Source organism: Dunckerocampus dactyliophorus, chromosome 20 (genome assembly GCF_027744805.1).
Source record: "Dunckerocampus dactyliophorus isolate RoL2022-P2 chromosome 20, RoL_Ddac_1.1, whole genome shotgun sequence".
Lineage (NCBI taxonomy): Eukaryota > Metazoa > Chordata > Actinopteri > Syngnathiformes > Syngnathidae > Dunckerocampus > Dunckerocampus dactyliophorus.
This window is the reverse complement of record NC_072838.1, coordinates 16695182-16708516: the sequence shown is the minus strand read 5'-3', so window position 1 is coordinate 16708516 and position 13335 is coordinate 16695182. Positions and strand designations below refer to the sequence as shown.

Here is a 13335-nt window from a genome sequence, read left to right as displayed (position 1 = left end):
AATTTAAATTAAATTAATTAATCACGCAATAAATGAAAATTAACTGGATAATTTTGCGGGCCTCGATATATTGCCATGTGCATGCATGTCTGTTTTCAGGCAGGAAGAGGGTGCACTCTGCATTGGTTTCAGCACCTTGGCACATTTGTTCCATAGAATAACGGCATGAAAGGAGTGAGCCCTCTTCTCAGTCATATAGTCTCTTTGTCTCGGTGGGTGGAGGCGAGGTCGGTAGCATACACACAGAGTGCAGAACAGTGTAACCTAGTAGAAATAAAAATAGTAGATTGCAATATATTGTCTCATCTCGTTCTCGTAGACCCAATCTCGTGCATCGTCTCGTCTTGTGAACTGAGTGTCTCGTGACACCCCTAGTATTAATGTTATTAATTGGAATAGAGAACAACAAACTGTAATCTGTAAGTACTTTTGATGCAACTTGCTTACCTGTATTTGTGCAACAAAACCTAAATTCACAGGTTGTCTCCAGGTTGCAATATGAAACGGTTAATATTGCACTATAACCTCTTATTATCAAAACGGTACCCCACTTTGTCATGATAAGGGTGAGTCTTCAGCATTTTTGGTCAGGGCTATTTAAGAAAGACCCTCTTTTTCACACTGTTTGCTTCCTCATCCTTTGATAACATACCGAACAACATCATTGTCACTTTTCCGCCATCTTTTCTGTTCATGTCAAAAACAAGAGCATGTTGAACTCCTGTGCTTTCTTATCCTCCTGTAGGCCTAGTTGACGCTGCAATGGTTGCAGCACCTGAAGCAGGTGTGTCCACTTTGAGCATGGCTCAGCCCTCCTCTTCTATGTTCTTTTGAATTGTCTAGCAGAGTGACATAATATACAGTATATCTGTAACCCTAATCCAGCGGCCACACCGACAAAGCTTGCTTGTTTTTTTGGCCTCACAATCTCACTCAAATCACTAACCTTTGCTTCTGCTTTTTTTTTTCCTTTTGTTTTTGACTGATTATGTCCTGGCTTGTCATTTTTTGGCATCTTTTTGATTAGTCCTTATTTGAGCATGATGAAATGATAGCAGATGTCCAACATTCACATGTGGCCATTAGATCATCTTTGTCAATCATCTACACTTTATTTCCCCAGCCTGATATACTGTATTGATTATTAGTGCGAGTAAGATGATTGGCTGTTCAGGAAGTCCTTCTCCTCTCCCTGTCTACTGGGCATGGGTATTGCAATGTCTGGACTGTCATTCACACATTGTCACGCTAATCCTGCGGGGTTTGAGCCTGGGTGAACCAATGGCAGTTGGTCCTTGGTGGCAGCGGAACGGGCATCGTGTTGGGAGGTTCATCTTGGACAACTTAATGGGATGTTGGAAGATTCTGAGGGTAGAGTTGTTAAAATATCTAGATTATACACTATTTAGGCCAATAGATATATATATTTTTTTTATCTGTTTGCATCAAAATGCATTATTGTCATTGCATGCCAGAGCAACAGATGGCAGTACTGTACAGCCTTAAACCTTTAGGCCAAATATGTGGAAAGGACAAAATGACAACAAGGGCAAATGGAGAAAGGTGGAAGCTGGAAGTAAACAAGTAGCTTTTGTTAATGAACTGATCCTCAGACTCTTCAGTGGCATCCCATTCATCACCATACAAATCACTTTTACATCAAAACATAACACTCAATGGCCAAGCAGTAACACCTCCGTCGTCCTGTGTTTGTCTAGATTTGCTGGAGGAAGCCGAGAAGCTGATGAAAGAGAAGGTGGAGGTGCAGCGGCAGGCGGAGAAGGAGAGCTCTGACCTCCTGAAGCAGATGAAGCTGCTGGAGGCCGAGCTAGAAGAGCAGGTCAACAGGGTGATTGAGCTCGAGCACGCTCGCAAGGCTGAGACCAGAGACCTCCAGCAGCAGATCCAGGCCCTGGAGAAACAGATGGACAAAAACAGGAGGTTCCTGGATGTAAGAGACAAAAAATCTTTCTCATAGTTGCTTCTTCCAACTGGAAGGGAGGATACTGTTTGAGTAAAATGGGATACATGAGTTATCGTCACAGTGTTTTTAATCTTCTCCTTCTTGTGTCTAGGAGCAAGCCGTGGACCGAGAACACGAGAGGGACGTCTTCCAGAATGAGATCCACAAACTGGAGCAGCAGCTGAAGAACCCGCAGAAGCTTCAGAGTGGCTCAGAGCAAAGAAGCCAAGAGGTAACAAAAGAATTGGGGTGTTTTTTGCCAGGCGGTAACGGAGATACTTATGTCGCACATACGACACCGCATTACACTTGGCACAATAAACAACAGAGGCGATAGATTTACCTGTGCTTCCTTGAAAGTGACACCAAACTTGTTGACGTGGCAGGATAGTGCCGGAGTGGAATGAATGCCTCTGCTGTCAATGAATAGCCACAGCTTATGCGAATGTTGTTAGCTTGTATTCAAATGCTGCTTGGTGTGATCTTGACAATGGAAAACCTTTTATTAGATGCCATAAAAGTCAGTCAGGAGTGGAAATTCTTGCTGAGAGGCAATAGTAGTTTTAGCAGGTGACACATGGGTTGGTTGGATTGAGGAGCGCAGGAAAAGGCAGATCATTGTCAGATATGGTTACCCAACACTAACTTTGGGAGTATTGGTGGCATTGTGGGAATTTTTCCACTGATTTATTCGCAAGAGACCTTAATATTCTCTCTGCATATTCTCACTTCTGGTTTAGCTGTGATTTTCTAAAGTAGATTTCCCAGCATGAAAGTCATAATTTGACAAAAAAATGAATAGAGAAAGCACAGATAAAGCTTTATTTGTTTATACAAGTACTCTGGATCACAACTTGTCACCTTTTAACAAGTTGGTTAATGTGTAACAGTCAGTCACTCGAGCTTCACTGCTGCTTCAACTTTTAAATTAAATTACATTGTAACTTACATTTACATTGTAGGTATATTTATGGCTTTGTCAGGCATTCTGATTATAAAATCTGATCAGAATACCATCCATCCGTTTTCTGTGCCGTTTATCCTCATTAACTTCTTTAATTTCAACAGGCATATTCCTGCAGTTTTTTTATTTATATTTAAATCTGAAAGTACTTCTTTTCTTCCTTTGCTTCCTCCTCGGCCGGCTCACCTCTCTCCCTTTTTGCCTTCACACTTTCCGTTCCTTCATGCTCCTCCTCCTGCCTTCTCTCTCCTTGGCATTTGCAGGTGGACGGAGTAAGCGTAAAGGTACTGCTTCTAGCTACGTTTGCCCCCCACCCCCATCACCACCTCTCACCACCACGGAGACCTACTAGTGCATTCCAGTACACTAAGTCCCCAACTTACAAACACAATTGGTTCCAGACGACAGTTCTTATGTCGAATTGTTCTTAAGTAGGGGAAAAGGTAATATTACCAATGATATAGGTACTACATGTACGTGTATGCATATACAGTATATGTGTATGTATGTAAATATGAGTTTGGATGCAGTAGTAATATTAAACGAGGATAATTAATGAAAAAAACAATAATAAAAGTGATATAATAATACGTAATGATAAATGTTATTTACCCTTGAAGAGGAGTGGCCGAGCATACGTCGTTGTGGTGGAGTTGGAGGAGGAGTTATTGAAAAAAAGGACAAATCGTCGTCGTCGTTAGACTCTTCTAAAAGAGGTAGTGTTCTGTGGGTGGTGTAGAATTAAGCAGGTCTATTAACTCTTCATAAACTTTAATCACACGCTCTGTCCAGGTTGTATAATTTAGCTTTCCATTTAGCTTTATCTCCCCAGCATCTAACTCTTCCTCTGTTGGTCCCATTAGCTCTAATGCTGCCTCTGTTGGTCCCATTAGCAGTGGCACAGTGCCCTCTACTGGTCAAGCATGTACAGTAGCAGTATAAACACTGATTGAGTGACTACAAGGCAAAATAAAATAAAATATAGACCAGTCGGCTTGTGTTCGTATCCGCGAATGTTCGCTAGTCGGGTGTTTGTAAGTTGGGGACCTAGTGTATTTCCAACCCGTCTCTTACAACCTCATGAGAACATTTCCCTTTCTCATTCCCTTTCATTGTTCCACTATAAAGGGCAACAGTAGAAAACAGCAATGATGCGAGGGAAAATTACCTGTCAAGAAAGTGTCAATTACATACTAAAGACAACCTCAAACCACACTTTGACTGCTCCTATTTAGATTAAAACACAACATTAATGATGAAGTACTCTTTGAAAGACTCCTTCCTTCACTCAAGTAATGCAGTTGTTTCACAGTCCAATGTTATCATGCTTTTTTTTTTACAATTTTAAATATGACTCAGAAGTCAATATTGGTCTGTATTGGATGTATGTTGGCCAAAATCTAGCCTTGATGGTGGAATGTAGACACTATTAAGCCCTACTGGGACCATGGCGTGTTTTAGTGTTTGTAGCTGTAAGGCCAATGAGCCGTGTGATAATTGGCTGTAATGCAAAACTCTGGAGCAAAGTTGAGATTTTCAAAAACTGCAAACTCAGTGTTTGTGTGTGGATGGGTAAAACTGGCCGTTTTGGTTTGTGTCATAACAAAGATGCGACATTATGTCATGTTTTTAAACCTTATTTCACAACAGAACCTGAAGTTAATGACCGATGGGTGCTGGTTTAATTTTGTGCAGCGGTAGATGCGCGTGATTGCACTTTATAGCAGGCACGGGCGATTTAAAAAAAAACCCCAAAAAACATGATGTTTCCTGGGCTCCATGTACATGTGAATGTACAGTCAAACCTGTCTTAGCGGCCACCTGTATAGAACAGCCACCTGCCTATAGCGGCCACTGAAAAAATCCCCCGCAGCAAATTTACGTGTTATAGACCCTGTCCAACATGGCCAGCGGCCACCCATTTTGTCTCCCTTGGTCAATATCTGACCGCATATAGCGGCCAAATTACCGACACAAGTAGAAGCTTCATGCAGGAAAAAGTTTTGGTTTTCAATCAATGAAGCCGTCGTGTGTAGACTTTAATTACTGAGTCCTCGCTCAGTCACAATCATTCACAAGATCCACACAAACTGTCAGTTGTTCCACATAAAAAAGCCGTCTTCTTTTGAGCTTGCTATTTCCTGGTCAAACATGTAACTTTAAGAGCATTTGCACCAAAACATTACCGCAAAGTAGCCTGGGAACAGGACGTGCTCCCAGTGACGCTACAATAAAAATAAACATACGCTAGCATGCATGCTATCGTATGTTTTTAAAAAGGCAGCGGGAGCAAAACTGAGTTTGGTTGTACTTAATTGAAGTATTTTAGAATGTACTCACATTATTTTTGATCAATCCTCATCCACAAATCCATCAAAGTCCTCATCTTCTGTATTCGACACAAAAAAAAACGTCTTCTTTGGCGCTCGCTACCACAGTGTGTTAACTTGTCAGTGTTATTCAGCTCCGAACCGTAGTAAGGGCGACCTGACTCCAGCAAAGAAGGAAACTTCTCCTGTTGCTTCTGCCAACTTTATTTATTGAACGCGGCCGCTATAGACAAGTTTGACTGTACACGTCATTGTATGTTTAATATATCACTATATTGATGAACATATGCATTATAGGGCACGACCAAGTCAGTTGCGCTGTGTGTATGAGCTGTCTTAAAAAGCAGTTACACTGCCATCTACTGTACACAGTTGTTACAACAAGCTACACAGAGAGTCCCATTATAATGTGTTTGCGAGCCACAGAAAACAGGAAATGAATAGTACCAAATTTATTTGTGGTGGTCCAAATGTATATATAAATGTATTTCTAAATGAATGTACTGTATGGGAAACGCCGTCTTCTCTCAAAAGTGAAGCAAACAAGTGAGGGAGATGATACATTTTTCTAGTTTGGTGCTCGTAGATGGGCACTAGGGGCACATAATAAATGTCAAAATAAGCAGTTCTTGAATCTTGCTTAATAAAGCAACAGGCTGAGCAGTTTGCCATCATTATGTGCATTTAGGGGTTGTCCATCATCCTCAACAGCTCTACCCCCTTTCCCAAGATTCCTCCCTTCCAATTCTTCCTTCATCTGACAGGTGGATCAATTACCTGCCCCCCTTGCTTCATGTACTGCTGTGTCGTTTGTCACCCTGAATGAAAGCTCTCTCTCACCCCGCACTTCTTCCCTAAGTCCCTCCCTCCCGCCTTCCTTTCTCAGGTGGATCAGCTGACCTCCCATCTAGCGTGTATGTGTATGTGCCGGGTACACTGTAGCAAGTGGTATCCATGAGGGAGTCGTATTTAAACGACACATTCTCCTCTCTCTCTTTCCTTTCCACTACCAGGTGGAGCATCTGACCTCCCAGCTGAAGGAGAAGGCAGACTGGTGCAGTGAGCTCCTGCTCAGCTCCGAGCAGCTGCGTCGTGAGCTGGGAGAACGCGACCAGGAGATTGACAAGCTGGAGAGCCGCATCCGTGAGCTGGAGCAGGCCCTGCTGGCCAGCACCGAGTCCCTGGAGAAGGTTAGGAAGAGGGAGGGGGGGCCATGAAAGCGAGAGAGAGAGAGCGATGAATAGCAGAGATTGCTAGCGAGTGGGAAGCTAGTGGCTGTGCAGCATGAGGATGTGTGTGCGCGTTAGAGTGTGGTGATGATTTAGAGGTGCTCTAGGAGGTGGGAGGGGCTGTACAGAGCGAGGGAACAATGTGTAGCGTGACCACACTGATCAATGGCTAGCAACCATTGACAGCCAGTGCCTGTGGCGTGCTGCTGTGAGTGTATAAAGAGCATTTTAGGAAAGACCTCTAATAAAAGCATGTGACTGTAGCTTACTGGTGCCAACATATAAACGCCTCTATTCAATTAATGTCCGATTTTCACATGGTGGTCTACAAAAGCAAATCACGCCGCTGTGGCTGTAGGCAACATCCTGATGTAGTTTTTTTTAAATATAAATAACACCAATATGTAACACCAAAGGATTGCAGTAGCTGCATTTGAATCATGATGAATGGTCAGCATTTTTATCAACCTACTATTTTAATCTACTGTGTGCGCTTTAAAATGTTGCATGTTGAAAGTAATGCGTGTTACACTTGCGGTATTGTTGTCTACACTGAACTCATCAGCAGGCCTGCCAGCATCCATCCATTGTCTATGCTGCTTAATCCTCATTACCATCGCGGGGGTATGCTGGAGCCTATCCCAGCTGACTTTGGGCGAGAGGTGGTGTACACCCCGGACTGGTCTCCAGTAGGGCACATACAGACAACCACTCACACTCATATTCATGCCTATGGGCTATTTAGAGTCGCCAATTAAACTAACATGCATACTTTTGGAATGTGGGAGGAAGCCGGAGTACCCGGAGAAAGAACATGCAAACTCCACAAAGAGATGTCCAACGGAGATTCAAACCCAGATCTTCCAGATCTCCTGACTGCGTGGCCAACATGCTAACCACTAGGCCACCTGCCAACATGTGTGCATTTTTCATGCATTTTGACCCTTGAATACGCTCGTACGCTTTACTACTTTCTGGTTTCACTGGTTTCGGTTTTGAGTTCAGTCTAGTCGTAGTGTGACATCCCAAAAAAAAATCTTCGACCTGCGGCGACTGGAATTGGTCAGCTTATAGTACATTATTTCCTGTCTGTGTACGACTGGTTCAGACTGTGGACAGACAGCACACCTCCCCCAATGCTTTCTCCTCTGATTTTGAATCTACATTTGCAATAAAAATTACTGTTGTAACACATCGTTCCAGCCCCTGTAAGAGTCCTCTTCTCTTTTTGATTACAATCGTTTGCTTGCTACAGGAAGCTAACAAGCTAACAGTTGACGAGAGTCAGTCCGACAACCTTCCCATGTCTTCCAGATGTTGTCTCATGTGTTTCATGTGTATGTGTGTCAAAGGATGAACAAAAGAGGTGCCACACATCCATCACCGAGGCGGCACACTCCACACTGGAGGCTCAGTTGCAAACTGAAAGGGAAGCGTTGGAACGGAAAGAGAAGGAGGTAGTATTCCCTTTCTGCAACTTTGTTTTTCTCCATGCTCGAGATCAGATTGGTTTGTCATGCCAAGTGGAATGTTACGTCAGCGACTTTGCTTCTCTCACGTCGCCTCAGATTTGTAACCTGGAGGAGCAGCTGGAGCAGTTCAGAGAAGAGCTGGAGAACAAGAGTGAGGAGGTGCAGCAGCTCCACATGCAGCTGGAGATCCAGAGGAAGGAGATCAGCAGCCAGCAGCAGTACCTGGAAACAAGGGAGAGCATGCTCCAGGTAACCTTGCCCTAACTATTAAATATTAATTAGGTTTTTGACAAATACAATATGTTTGATGTTTTAGATTAGCATGTATTGTACAAGCTGTGGTTTAGTCACCCTTTCAAATGAATTAATATTAATGATTAATATTAATTAATGCCTATGATTGCAGTAATCATTTACCTTTTAGAATAGAAAACTCTTTGTTGTCTGCTGTTAGCAAGGAAAAAGGAGAAAGTCCCTATGCCTGCCAGAGGGTAACATTAAAGGTCCCATATTATACTAATTTAATACAGCCCAGAGGTTGCACGATAGTGTATTTGAAATGTGTTGCACAAAATGTAGCTTTGAGTCTTTTGTATGCCTTACTGGGAACTGTATCTACTTTTTATGATGGCAAATGTCACATACAGTACAACAGCGTACCATTAAGGAGTGCGACAAGAGGACAGTCCTAAAATTACAGTCACATTGTAACCGCAACATCATGGTAGGGTTACAACAGCAAAATGATCAGACATACAGCTCTCACATCTGTACTGATTGACAAATAGCTAGCAGAGCTCCATGCTTTGTTTTAAGATATGTAGTGAAGCCGGCTTTTTTTACGAAGTTGTCCTTTGTGAAGTGGTGGGCTCATCTAGCTGTCATGTCCATGAGAAAGGAGGTTTTTCCAGTCATGATGTCATGAAAATCCAATTTTGGTGCTCATAAACAGGCTCATGAGACTAATTATTTTTGTAACATCTTGAAAAAGTCAATTTTGCATAATAGGGGACCTTTAAAGCCTCATCACATCCACCGCAAGGTGACTTAAAGCATTTATGAGTTCTCGTCGTAATTATTTGACAATATCAGTGAATTTGAGGCCAATCTGGACTCTTGTGGTGCGTGTTCATTCCATCACATTATAATCTTTTGACTCTTGAAGGTGATGGAGCAGAAGGACAGGGAAATAGTACATCTTAATGAACAGATCACTAAGCTCAAACACATGGAGAAAACATCTGGCAACAAGGTAACAGTATGTGTATAATATGCTTGCACGAAATAGAAGTACAAATATATTTCGTGTGTGCATAGCTTTATGGTTGTGTGTCAAGTGTGTGTGGTCTTGTTCACTTATATTTTCGGTGGCTCCATTTTTTTTTATTTTACTTTTTGGTTTGTTGTGGTAAGTACCTGTTCCATTTGTGGGGGCTTATTGAACCTCTGAGTTTCCAATAAAATCTTAGCAATAATCATGTTGATTTAAAAATGTTATTGTATTGTGGGAGGCTCAAAGGTTCAGTCTTAAAAAACGGGAAGGCCGTGGAGTTCTAAATATTTATTTTTTGTCATATGATAATATCGTCGTCATGCTTTTAGGGAATCGATGAGCGGGATGAGCTGATAAAAGACCTGGAGTCGCAGGTGGAATGTCTGCGGAGCGAGCAGGAACGCTTAAAGAGCAATAGCGAAGAGGAGGTTGACCAGCTGAATGCTGTCATCGACAAACTTCAGCAGGAACTGGTCCACATCGAGCCAAAACGGGCTGCGGGTGATGAGTTTGACGCCTGTGTGGAGCCCCACGCTGATGCCTGTGGGCCGAGCAGGGCGGAGTATGATGAAATGAAGCAGAAAATGGACCTGGCCTCTAAAGAGTTTGATACCCTCAAAATGGAGCATGACAAGCTGTTGGAGACACATCAGCTCTTACAGGAGAGCGTTGTAGCCCAAAAGGAGAAATGTAAGGACGCAGAAGCAGAACTTGAAGAGAAAACTGCAGCCTTTGTGGTCGTCCAAGCCCAAGTTCAAGCTCTGGAGCAGAGTGCAGCATCTAGTATGACGGAGCTCCGTCTCCGCATTCATGAGCTTGAGGACTCCGTGGGTGAAAAAGACAGCGAGCTCAGCCGCTGTCGCCTCCTGGTGGAGCAAACTCAAAACCACGCCGATGATCTGCAGTTGAAAGTGACCACCCTGGAGGAAGATTTGAGGGAGAAAGTAGCGGCTGTGCTTGTCAGCAATGCCACCCTAGAGGCTTTCCAGCAGCAACAGCAGCAGCAGTCTCACACATGCAAAGAAGATCACCACCCACAGAGTTTCGGTGACTTTGGCCTCTCTCAAATGGATTTCAGTCTGCCTGTCCATGCTAGACAAGCTCCAAGAGGCAAGGTGGTCCACCTGACACAGAAGCTTTGTGAGCTGGAGGCAAGTCTCAGCGGCATCCAAAAGGACCAGGAGCTCCAGAAGCAGCTGCTCTCCAGCTCGGAGGAGGATGTGTTGGAGTACGAGAAGAGGCTGGCGGTGCTCATGGATTTGCTGAGTCAGATGACGGTCAAGACACGTCCGAGGACATCGCCAGCTGCGGAGGTAAGACTGTAAAATCTTGCTAAATACGACTCAGGTCTATGAAGTTCTAAGAAATCTTTCTGGTTCTTTGAATCAGGTCTCATCTGGTGGCATTCTCCAGGAGTTGGAGAAGGTAAGAGAGGAAGCCTTGTACACCAAAGAGCAGCTGCACAACTACAGGGAGCAGTGCAGTAACCTCCAGGAGGAACTAAAAGTATGTTAAGATTCAAACCTTCTCTGAGAGCATGTCTTGCTTGATGTTTGTTGAGACTTTGCTGCTTGTCTGTCTTTAAGGAAAAGACAGAAGCGGTAGATAAGCTTAAGGGCCAACTTCAAAAGGTATACTTCATGTATTTTCTGATGTTTTTCCCCTCATAATGAAGGATGCAGGCTGGTAATTTATGTCTACTGCTTCCCTGTTGCCATTTCAGGCGTCTTCTCAAGGAGATGAGGAGACGCAGGTGCTTCAAGGAGAGTTAATGAAAAGTCAAAATGAGGCGGCGGGCGCCAAAGAAGAGCTGAACAGCTGCAAGGAGAGCTTGGAGAAGCTGCAAGAGCTGCTTCAGGTATAAGTCGAGCTTTAAAATGAGCTCATAGCAAAAATGGCTCACTCACAACACTCTTTATGTCTTCTTACAAGGAGCGTGAACTGACCATTGCTCAACTTAAAGGAGAAGTTTTCCAAGTAAGCAGAAAACAGCTTCATTTTGTTTTGTTTTTTAATCAAGCATGTGATTGTTGATTGATCAGTTGTCTTTTCACACCCAGGTTAAAGCGGAAGAGGACAAAGCAGACAGGACAGAGCTTCTCAAGGAGCTCCACAAGGTCAGAAGCAATGCAGACTCCACCAAAGAGGAACTCAGCAGCTACAAATCACACAATGAGAAGCTCCAGGAGGATATTCTGGTGCGGGAATTGTCTATTTGTAAGCTGAATGAGGAGCTGCAGCAGTTCAAAAACTGTGTTGACACCACCAAAGAAGAACTGAACAGCTACAAATTACACAATGAGAAACTTCACAAGGACATCCAGGTGCGTGAAACGTCTGTTTGTCAGCTCAAAGAGGAGCTCCAAGAGGTCAAAAATAATGTGGACGCCGCCAAAGAAGAACTGAACACCTACAAATCACAGAATGAAAAACTTCAGGAGGAAATTCAGGTGCGTGAAACGTCTGTTTGTAAGCTCAAAGAGGAGCTCCAGGAGGTCAGAAATAATGTGGACGCCACCAAAGAAGAACTGAATGGCTACAGGCGACACAATGAGAAACTTAAAGAGGACATCCAGGTTCGTGAGCTGTCCATTTGTAAACTCAAAGAAGAGCTCCAGGAAATGCAAGCAGCCTTGTTAAAGCCGGCCGACTCGGCTCCTCCTTCTCCTGCTCAGTCTCCTCATCTTTTTTCCTCCGCTTCGTCGTCCTCCACGCCCTCCCAGCCCTCCCAGCCCAAGAGAAAAGCAAGCAAGCAGCAGACCGCTAAAGGAAGCAGCACCAAAGAGAAAACCTCTCTCTCCAGGAAGAGTTCTGTTCCCCCTAGTCAGTCCTCCACCAAAAATCCCAGAAGACAACTCAACAGCAGCAGTGACTCAGAGCAGCAAGGGCGACCCATGTCGGACGCTTTCACGCAGACTGAAGTGCCTGCCGTGACTGACTGCGGCGAGGAGCCTCCTGCGGCGGCCACCAAAGAGGAGCTGGAGGAGGTGATCGGAGAGTTCCAGGACAAGATTGTACAGATGCAGGAGTTGCACGCTGCGGAGATCCTTGACATGGAGGCCCGGCATATATCGGAGAGCGACAGCTTGCGTAGGGACATGCAGAACCTGGAGGATGAATGCAAAGCCCTCAAAGCTGTCATTGACAAGCTGCGCTCCACTGAGGTGAGCATAGTGAGCACCTTTGTGAGAAATGAATCGTGGTCTTTATATCACTACTTCATTATTTCTTCAAATAGGGCCTTGATTTACTCAACTGGAGAGTACCAGGCATTTAATTGGATTATATAATTTAAAAAATCCAAACAAAATACTGATACTAAATAAATACAAATCTTTATATTATCTGTATATATTATTATTCAATAGTGTATTGGATTATAGTGATATGTGTGCTACTATCGTAAAATATATTGTTCCAGTAGATGGATACTATAGTCAAGGTAGTTACTTGGAGGCACCCACTGGCATTATTTGAGGTGAGGCAGCCGTTAATTGGGGCATGGTGTCTATGTAAAGCCACTACAGTAGATCCCCGTCTTATTTGCGGTGTGGCATTCGCTCACCTGCATTTTAGCTCGTTTCTTTGCTTTGCTTTGCTTTTAATTGTAAATCTTTTTTTTATTATTATGGTAACCTAAATAGAAAGTGGTTTGATGGCTGTCTGCAGGCTGCAATTATGAATCGAGCAGAAGTCAATTCACTCAACATTTTCCAGCAGGAAGATGCTCAAGCAAGACAATGTTTTGCTGTACACAACACTGTATGCCTGTAATATTGATTGATTCTTAATGTTTGTGTTTTTTTTGTTTTAATTTTTTTTTTTTTATTTTGTCCAGTCCAGACATTGGGGCAGATCGTATTGTTGATCTAAATGCCCTTACATGCTAAACCGATTTGCTCTGTCAGGGAAAAGTGTAAGATACTCTAAATTTGATTTGACCTCATTTGATGTTTATTGTTATGCAAATTTGGAGCAGCCGGACCGGAGCAGGAGGGGAGAGAGAATAAGAGAAAAGAAGACAGAGGAAGGAGTGCGGGGACAAGAGGGCGGACAAATGTGTAAAACTGAATGTAAAATTTGTTTAATAACTTTGATATTATA

At 43.4% G+C, this 13335-nt stretch overlaps 1 protein-coding gene across 12 annotated transcripts in view; it reads left to right on the top strand.

The window, feature by feature from the left end:
- akap9 (A kinase (PRKA) anchor protein 9) overlaps positions 1–13335 on the top strand; it is a 44985-nt gene that overhangs the window by 24532 nt on the left and 7118 nt on the right. For 10 of the 12 annotated variants that reach the window (XM_054763003.1, XM_054762999.1, XM_054762994.1 and 7 more), the window contains 13 exons: positions 746–784; positions 1719–1951; positions 2076–2195; positions 6271–6447; positions 7839–7943; positions 8055–8207; positions 9124–9210; positions 9561–10544; positions 10621–10737; positions 10818–10862; positions 10955–11089; positions 11164–11208; positions 11292–12395. In XM_054763003.1, coding sequence (XP_054618978.1) covers positions 746–784; positions 1719–1951; positions 2076–2195; positions 6271–6447; positions 7839–7943; positions 8055–8207; positions 9124–9210; positions 9561–10544; positions 10621–10737; positions 10818–10862; positions 10955–11089; positions 11164–11208; positions 11292–12395 — 3344 coding nt within the window. The remainder of the gene's footprint in view (positions 1–745; positions 785–1718; positions 1952–2075; positions 2196–6270; positions 6448–7838; positions 7944–8054; positions 8208–9123; positions 9211–9560; positions 10545–10620; positions 10738–10817; positions 10863–10954; positions 11090–11163; positions 11209–11291; positions 12396–13335) is intronic. The other 2 variants (XM_054763000.1, XM_054763002.1) reach the window with 2 other exon arrangements.